Source organism: Panthera pardus, unplaced genomic scaffold (assembly GCF_024362965.1).
Source record: "Panthera pardus isolate Hobbes unplaced genomic scaffold, ASM2436296v1 HiC_scaffold_11, whole genome shotgun sequence".
Classification (NCBI taxonomy): Eukaryota; Metazoa; Chordata; class Mammalia; order Carnivora; family Felidae; genus Panthera; species Panthera pardus.
In genome coordinates this window covers 80,118,351-80,126,899 of record NW_026526666.1, presented here as the reverse complement: position 1 = coordinate 80,126,899, position 8,549 = coordinate 80,118,351, and the positions used below count along the sequence as shown (strand labels likewise).

The 8,549-nt window shown below is 56.5% G+C and overlaps 1 protein-coding gene across 1 annotated transcript; it reads left to right on the top strand.

Annotated features, from left to right (window-relative positions):
* Positions 1-4,999: 4,999 nt before the first annotated feature.
* Positions 5,000-7,793, top strand: GJA4 (gap junction protein alpha 4). Its single transcript, XM_019429884.2, has 2 exons — positions 5,000-5,133; positions 6,272-7,793. Exon 2 carries the CDS (start codon positions 6,292-6,294, stop codon positions 6,871-6,873), a length of 582 nt encoding a protein of 193 aa, XP_019285429.2. The 5' UTR covers positions 5,000-5,133; positions 6,272-6,291; the 3' UTR covers positions 6,874-7,793.
* Positions 7,794-8,549: the final 756 nt, after the last annotated feature.

Sequence of the window (8,549 nt, the reverse complement as noted above, 5' to 3'; positions counted from 1 at the left end):
ATGGAGTTCAATGCAGGCTTGATCTCACGACCATGATATCATGACCTGAGTTGAGAGCAAGAGTCAGATGCTTAACCAACTGAGCCAATTTGTTTTAAAAAGTATGCGCATGATCAAGGAAACCACAAACACTACTGCGGTGCCCTGGGGCTTGTACCAGGGTAGCCACAGACTGGGTTGCCACACTGGAGCTGCAAGGATGCATTCCACCCCAGTGACCAAATAAATACCCCAACTTCACTTTCTCATCTCCTGCCCTCCTGCCAGTGGCTCCCACTGACACAACCCAACCAGGATCCAGACAGCAAGGGAGCCAAATGAGGCAGCCAGTTATGGCTCAGCCTCCTGGGGCACAGAGCAGGGTGGAGAGTTGACCCGAGGGACAAAGGGACCATATTCATCCCAGCACTCAGAGCAGTACTACTCCTTGGGTTGCTGTAGAGATGAGACACTGAAGGTAACCCAGCAGTATGGTGCTAATGTGTTCAGTAAATATCCAGGCAGGAGCTTGCCTGCTGCCCAGGCCACAACAAGGCCAGTCCCAGCCTGGCCTGGATGATTACAAAGGTCTCAGGGAAGGTCTCTCCTGCTTGCTGCCACACATTCCAGCATCTTCCAGGGCAGTTTCAGCTGCCTGGCCAAGGATGGCTTGGAGGCCAGAGCAACCAGAGGACATCACTGGCTAGCTCAGCACAGACTGAGCCTCCAGCCCCAGGCTCCTTCTCCAGGCTGGGGGTGAGGACCGTGGTTGACAGGATGTCCCAGCCCTGTCCTGAGATGTGCCACCTTCGGCCTGAGAGCCTGAGAGCTGTTCTGAGCAGTGCAGCTCACTCTCCTGATCCAGGACACCTGGAGCTACTGTTCACCATCCAGAGTCCCCAGCACACAACGCTGTCACCACAAGGTGGCTCTCATGTCCCCTGGCCTTCTCTTCTCAGGGTACACGCTTCTATCTCCTCCTTCCCCAGCACATGAGCATTCACTGCAAGCCTCCTTCCCTCACGCACATGATAGATTTAGATTTCACGCACACACAGCCTTCACAACCACACCTACTGCACGAAATAACAGCCACCACGCAGCCCAAGCTAAACAGGAGAGTATCTTGCGTCATCACCCTGGTCTCAGCTTCCTATTATGGATTGAATGTTTGTGTCCCCCCAAAATTCATACCTTGAAATCCTAACTTCTACTGTAATGGTATTAGGAAGTGGAGCCCTTGGGAGGTGAAGCCCTCGAGAATGGGATTTGTGCCCTTCGAAGAAGACACAGAAGAGGGAGGACCTTTCTCCCTTCACCACGTGAGGACACAATGAGAAGACAGCCCTGTGTAAACCGGGAAGAGGGTCTTCACCAAGAACCTTTTTGGACTTCCAGCCTCCAGAACCGTGAGAAATAAATTTCCATTGTTTAGGGCCCCTAGTGTGTGGCATTCTGTTACAGCAGCTTGAGCTGAGACAACCACATCATCTCGCACCTGGATTACTACAACAACGTCCCTGCTTCCTGCCCTAGCTCTGGGAAGCAGAAGAACGGAAAGGGGAGGAAGCGGGACTGAGCAACAAGACCTGTTGTGCTGTGTCCATCAGGCAAAGATTGTCGGTTAGAGGCGGTCACGTGGAGTTGGCTGGGCCCTTGACCGCTGCTTGGCTCAGTCACTGCCTGGGGCCACCCCCCGAGCTTGGCCACCTGGACAGCTGGAGTGGACCTGAAAGGGCTAACAGCTGGAGGCTGTCAGCTGCCCAGACTCCCACAGCTGGGCAACAAGTCCTGTCCCAAAGGGGGATGTCCATATTCACCGCTCACCCCCACAGTCCATTCTCGGCACCACAGCCCCAGTGATCCTTCACAACCCAGGTCAGGCCGGGTCACCCCCCTGCCTGCACCTCCTGAGACATCTCACACAGCCCTTGAGGGGCCTCTAAGATCTGCCCACCCCACACTCATCTGTTCTCTCTCAGAATGCACCCCTTCTCGCTCACCTCACTACAGCCACACTGACCTCCTTGCTGCCCTCAAGCAGGAAATGTTCCTGCCAGGCATGTTCCTGCCTCAGGGCCTTTGCACTCTCTGTTCCCTCTGTCCAGAAGGCTCTTTCGCTCCATCCTTTCCTTCAGGGTGCGCATCAAATGCCCGCTGCTTAGTGAGACAATCTCCTCTCTTCTACTCAACATCAAAACTGCACCCTTGGCATGCTCAACGCTCCCTCCCTGCTTTCCACATAGCTTTGTCGCCATCTAGCAGGTTCTGTGTTCTGTCTCCCCACAGCTAGAGTGTAAAATCCACAAGGACAGGGAGTCTTGTCGTTCCCTGGTTGGTCTCCAGGGACCACTGACTAAGACAGTGCCACAGCAGCAGGGGGTGCTCGGTAAAAACGTGCTGAATTAATACGTTCATATATGGGGCTGGTGCCCTGCTAGGTGCTGGGGATGTAAAGAAGACCCCGCTGCGTGCCCTCTAGGGGCCCTCAGTCTCATACAGTAAGTGACGCACCCGGGGTGGGAGGAAGGGAAATGGGGTGGGGGGAGGTTTAATCGGTAGAGAGTTTCAGTTTTGCAAGATGAAAAAGTTCTGGAGCTCTGTTGCTCAACAATGTCAATGTACTTAACACCACTACTAAATGGTACATTTTTTAGTGGTTCAGATGGTAAATTTTATGTGTTTTTTTTTTTACTACAATTAAAAATAAAATTTTTAAAAATAGCCACCCAAAAACCCAAAATAAAACAATGCACCCAGGGGCAATACGTGAGCCACTGAGGGCACCAAGGCTCACCTAACCCAGGGGAGACAGCAAGGGGGCTTCTGGGAGAAGTTGACATAGAGCACAGAAAGACTTGTCGGTTAGGCATGTGAGGGCACTCCAGGCAGAAGGAACGGCATGGGCACAAGTAGAGTGCTCAGAGAACTACAGTAATGGAGTATGGCTCAATCACATAGTGAAAGGGGGAGAGGGATAAGGCTGGAGGCCAGGAGACCCACTGAAAGCACACTGAGACAGTGGCTTAAACAGGGTCAGGGCAGTGGGAAGAGAGGGAGGTGTGGGGTTCCAAGGATGCCTTGCCCTCTCCACCTGCTCCTCTCTCCCTCCAGGAGAGGGGATCAGAAAGGCTTGGGAGAGCCTGGGCCCAGCAGCTGGAGAGGAACTCAGAGCGAGGCTGTCTTGGGGGCGTGGTAAGAACCCGCCTCCAGGGACCTCCGTTCTCATGCCCTCCGAGGTCAGAACTAAGTGGGCGCAGTTGTCAGCTTTGGAAATCCGGGAGGAGGCTCTGCTCAGCCTGGCCCTGAGGGACAGGCCTGGAAGGGGAAGCCAGCTCAGTCTGATCCTGAAGTTTTGAGGTCTGAGCCAGGCCCAGCACACTTGCTGCCCCAGAAGTCTGCTTGCCAGGGCTGAGGGCAGGACCCTCAGGGACCCAGCCCTGGGGCACTGGGAGTCCGAGGACTGAAGCCTGCTGCAGAAAACCTGCTGCAGAAAAACCAGGACCGTTCCACCACCTGCCCCAGGCCTCAGCCCCCACCTGCCACGTTTCCTTTCCTTAGCTGCCCTGCCCCCCACCACTCCACTCTGGGTCTCCTTCCCCTCAGTCCTCTCTGCTCCCATCAAGACCAACCCACAGACTCTTTTTGTCACAACTGTTTCTTCAAGACATTTTTAGCCACTGCTCACTTGAAAACTCCTTGTGTACCACTATGCTATGTGCTGATTGGATCTCCTATCAACTCCACACAGTAGGAACAACCACCATCCCCATTCTACAGAAGAAGAAACTGAGGCACAGGGGTTTAAGCAACTTGCCTAAAGGCACAGGAGTCCTCAGCAAAGTCTCAACTTCTAGATTCTTTGGCCTCCTCCCAGCAAAGTCTCAGCACCCTAGGGGCAGCAGCCAAGGTCTCGAGACCTTGCAGCCCAGGCTCTTGCTCACACTGTTCCTTCTGCCTAGAATGTTCCCCCTTGCACCCCCTTCAACCAGCTAATTCAGTCTTCTCAGGAAACGTCCCTAACCAAGTCCCCTCTGAGTCACCCTGCAGTCCTCCCGAGAACCTTCCAGATTTGCTACTTTACTCTTACCCAAGGGCTGATATGCTCAATTCCGGCCTCCTGTAGCAGCCAGTGAGAGTGGGAGACCAGAGACTACACCTGGCTGGCTATGGTCAACCCCCCAGCTCCACTTACAATGCGTGCAGCACAGCAGACCCTCATTAACTTTCATCCACAGGGCGATGCCTGAATGAAGGATGGCAGGTTCTGCCCCCCCCCTTTCATTCCTTTGGGACCCCCCTCCCCATTTAGAGGCATGAGCAAGGGATCCAAGCTAAAGGTGGAGAGCCCCTCCTCTTCAGTCTCCAGTGATCTATGGGGAGTTGCTTAGTGACCTCTGATCGCCTGCCCAGGAGTGGAGATGTTTGAGAATTCCGCAAGAATTCAGGCTGGGTTGAGAGCCCAGCTCCACCACGGACTCTAGGGAGGGCAGATATAACCCCTCTCTCCCGATGTGGTCCCCCCCCGCCCCCCCCCCCGTCCTGATGAGCCTCGACTGCCAAGTCCCGGCACAGCGCGGGGCACAAGGTGGCGCCCTGAAAAATGAGTGGTCTTCTCTTTTTTCTGACCAAGGGCAAGAGGACCCCATGGTCAAGGAAAGGTCCTTCCCTGGAGGCCCCCACACCCTCATCCGCATCTGCCCATCCCTCACAGCCCTCAGGTCAGTTGCAGGATCAGAAAGTTCTCGCTGTGATCCTTTCAAATCCAGCCACCTGGGAAAGGTTTGGCCCTGCAGAACTCCTGTTCCAGAGCCAAAGAAACAGAGGCTGGGAGGGTTCCGGGCCGGAACACCAAGCAGAAGGCGAAGAAGGGGAGCCAGAGGCCTCTCAAGCCCCCTCCACCTCCTAATTCCCAGTGCCAGTCCCGGGGCCCTTTCCTTAAGCGTCGCTACAGGGAGTCGGCACCTCCTGGTCCCCGCCCCCGGCTCTGAGAAGCGCCCCGCCGCCCTCCCGTGGCGTTTCCTGCCCCCACCCCGCCCCTCCGCGCTATTTAAGGCGCCCCCGCCGTCCGGCGCCGTCCAGCAGGGCTCCCGCGGGCGCCGCTCCGCTGTCGCTCTAACCCCGCCGCCACCTGGGCCACCCGGCAGGCAGGCGGTGAGTTGGGCTTGGGGGTGGGGAGGGCCAGGACGCCACCTGCTAACTACCGAGCGGGGCGCGGGGGAGGAAGACGCCTCCGCCACCGGCCACTCGGCCGCCACGGGCTGAGGGTTGCTGGGGGTCGGGGGAGGCGCGACGCCTGCGGGCCAGGCTCTCTGCTGAGCCACGTTACTGGCTTCTTTCACTGTATCCTTATAACCCTAGGAGGTGGGAGTATTATTTCCATTTTACAGGAGAGGAGACTGAGGTGCTAAGGTTGACGCTTACCCAGGGTTAGTTAGCAAAAGGGAGCCAGCACCAAAGTCTGATTCCAGAGCCTGGCTCTAAAGAGCTTTGCTCCTTGAAGAAGCGCCTCCCCTGCCCCCTTCCCTGCATTTCTTCCCCCAGCTCTCTGCCCACCCACCTCCCCCATACCCCGTGTTCTGGGAACTTGGTGGCCTATGCCTCCACCCTGCTATGACAGTTCTTTTAAGAGTCTAGAATTTATCAACAACAGCTTGGGGGCCCAGGGGGTATGGAGGAAGGGGGTAGGATCAGTGTCCATACTTAAGTGGCAGGTGGTCACTATTGTTGACAGGTGGAACTAATGCAGGATGTTGCCTTTAGCATCTAACACCCTTCCCACCTGCCCCTTACCGCAGCTCAAAGGTTAGAGTGAGGTCAGCTGGGTGACTTACCATGGGCAGGGGGGCAGGGACCTGAAGTTTTGGGCCCCCTGAGAAGCTGAAGATAGCACCACCACTGCCCACAGTTGGGGACAGCCAGCCCATCATGGGCAAAAGGAAGGAGGGGCATAGCACAGCCATGTGACCTGGGGTAAGTTCCTCAGATTCTGTTCCCATAAGCTCAGGAGCCTCAATTTGATCCAAATCTTGAGCTGTGTTATCCTGGGACTCGGCCTGGGAACAAGAGGGATACAGAGGTATGACAAGACAAGGACCTAGTAGCCATCATCCAAAGATCAGCTTTTAGTCCTGACCACCCTGCTGGCTGTGAGCCCCCAAGCCAGTCCCTTCCCCTCCTTGAGCCTCAGTGTCCCTGTAGGTAAAATGGGTGTGGCCAACCTCCCTGCAAGCTTGTTGCCAGGACAACTGAGAAGGATGTCATGCTGACTGTGTCCTCTATCTCCCTGCAGACGGAGGAGGCCTGGTAGCCATGGGTGACTGGGGCTTCCTCGAGAAGCTGCTGGACCAAGTCCAGGAGCACTCGACTGTAGTGGGCAAGATCTGGCTGACGGTGCTTTTCATCTTTCGCATCCTCATCCTGGGCCTGGCTGGCGAGTCCGTGTGGGGCGACGAGCAGTCAGATTTCGAGTGTAACACGGCCCAGCCGGGCTGCACCAATGTCTGCTATGACCAGGCATTCCCGATCTCCCACATCCGCTACTGGGTGCTGCAGTTCCTTTTTGTCAGCACACCCACCCTGGTCTACCTGGGCCACGTCATCTATCTGTCCCGGCGTGAAGAGCGGCTGCGGCAGAAGGAGGGGGAGCTGCGGGCGCTGCCAGCCAAGGACCCACGCGTGGAGCGAGCACTGGCAGCCATAGAGCGTCAGATGGCCAAAATCTCGGTGGCAGAGGACGGCCGCCTGCGGATCCGCGGGGCGCTCATGGGCACCTACGTGGCCAGCGTGCTCTGCAAAAGTGTGCTGGAGGCAGGATTCCTGTATGGCCAGTGGCGTCTCTATGGCTGGACCATGGAGCCAGTGTTCGTGTGCCAGCGCGCCCCCTGCCCCTAGCTTGTAGACTGCTTCGTCTCGCGCCCCACAGAGAAGACTATCTTCATCATCTTCATGCTGGTGGTCGGACTCATCTCCTTGGTGCTCAACCTGCTGGAGCTGGGACACCTGCTGTGCCGCTGCCTCAGCCGGGAGGTGAGGGCCCGGCAGGGCCAGGATGTGCCCCCGGCCCAGCGCACCTCCTCGGAGCCCTACCCTGACCAGGTCTTCTTCTACCTCCCCGTGGGCGAGGGCCCCTCGTCCCCACCTTGCCCTACCTACAATGGGCTCTCATCCAGTGAGCAGAACTGGGCCAACCTGACTACAGAGGAGAGGCTGGCTTCTTCCAGGGCCCCCCTCTTCCTGGACCCGCCTCCCGAGAGTGGCCAGAAATCCCCCAGTCGCCCCAGCAGCTCTGCTTCCAAGAAGCAGTATGTGTAGGGGGCTGGGGCTTATGTCACCCAACAGAGCGGCACAGGGAAGTCTGGCTGCCTTGGATGCCCTCTCCCTGAAGACTGCAGGAAAGAAGGGAGCAAGGGAAGCAGATGCTTGCTGGCCAGGAGCCCTCATTGCAGATTGTGTTTGAGCATCTGGGGCCTTCCTGGTGACCAGAGGGGCACCATGGATCCCCCTCCAGAACATGACTCTGCCACAGGCACAGACAAAGCCAGCTTGGGGTGCTCCAGACCAAGGGCCTTGTGGGGCCTCTGGACTTTTTCACCTGGTTCAGAGCAACCTGGAGCCAATTTACCCCTCCCTCATGAAAGATTCACCTCTGCCCACGTTGTCCTCACAGGAAAGGGCTGGTTGAGGCTGCTGGGTCAGAGAGCTCACACACAGCCTGTGCTGGATCTGGCCCTGTCGAGGGGACTGGTGTCTCGTTCTCACTCCTTCCTAGTTCCACTGTTTATGCTTCTAAAATAAACAAGATTTGGTCACAAGCTACGTGTGTCCTGATGCTGTCATGATGTGCCTCCTGGGAGGTTGGGGGGCAGTCGCCTGGCCCGGCTTCCTTTTTCTTTGCAGTCTCGTATGATCCGTCTTTGGCCTCTGCAACCCCAACTCCACCCAGCATCTTAAACCCTCAAACCCCTACATCCTGCCTCTCAGCAGCCCTGAGTCCTAAACGCTCACCTTTTGAAATGCCTCTACCACGCAGCCCCCCACAACGGCCAAAGCCCCTGCCTGTCCCCATCCTGCCCCATGGCCATCCAGTGCCCTGGCCATGCTGAGTGCAGTGTGCTTCCTTACTGGACACTCTGTTCCCAAGCCCTCTACCCTATCCCAGCTCATTCTGGACCCCTTGGTATTTGGGGAGGCAGATTTAGATCACTTGCCTCCTCCTACCTTGGCCCTTTCTAGTCTGCCCCCCTAAAGGCCTGCAACCTATCTCCTCCCCATGCACTGAGTACAGAGAAATCTTGCCTCTGAGTCACAAAGTTTGCAGTAAAAGTAGTAAAAAATGGAACTGGATGGGGTGCCTGGGTGGCTCAGTCGGTCAAGCGTCCGACCTTGGCTCAGATTGTGATCTCGTGGTTTGCGAGTTCAAACCCTGCATCAGGCTCTGCTCTGACAGCTCAGAGCCTGGAGCCTGCCTCGGATTCTGTGTCTCCCTCTCTCTCTGCCCCTCCCCAGCTTGTGCTCTGTCTCTCTCTGTCTCAAAAATAAATAAAACGTTAAAAAAAATAGAACTGGAT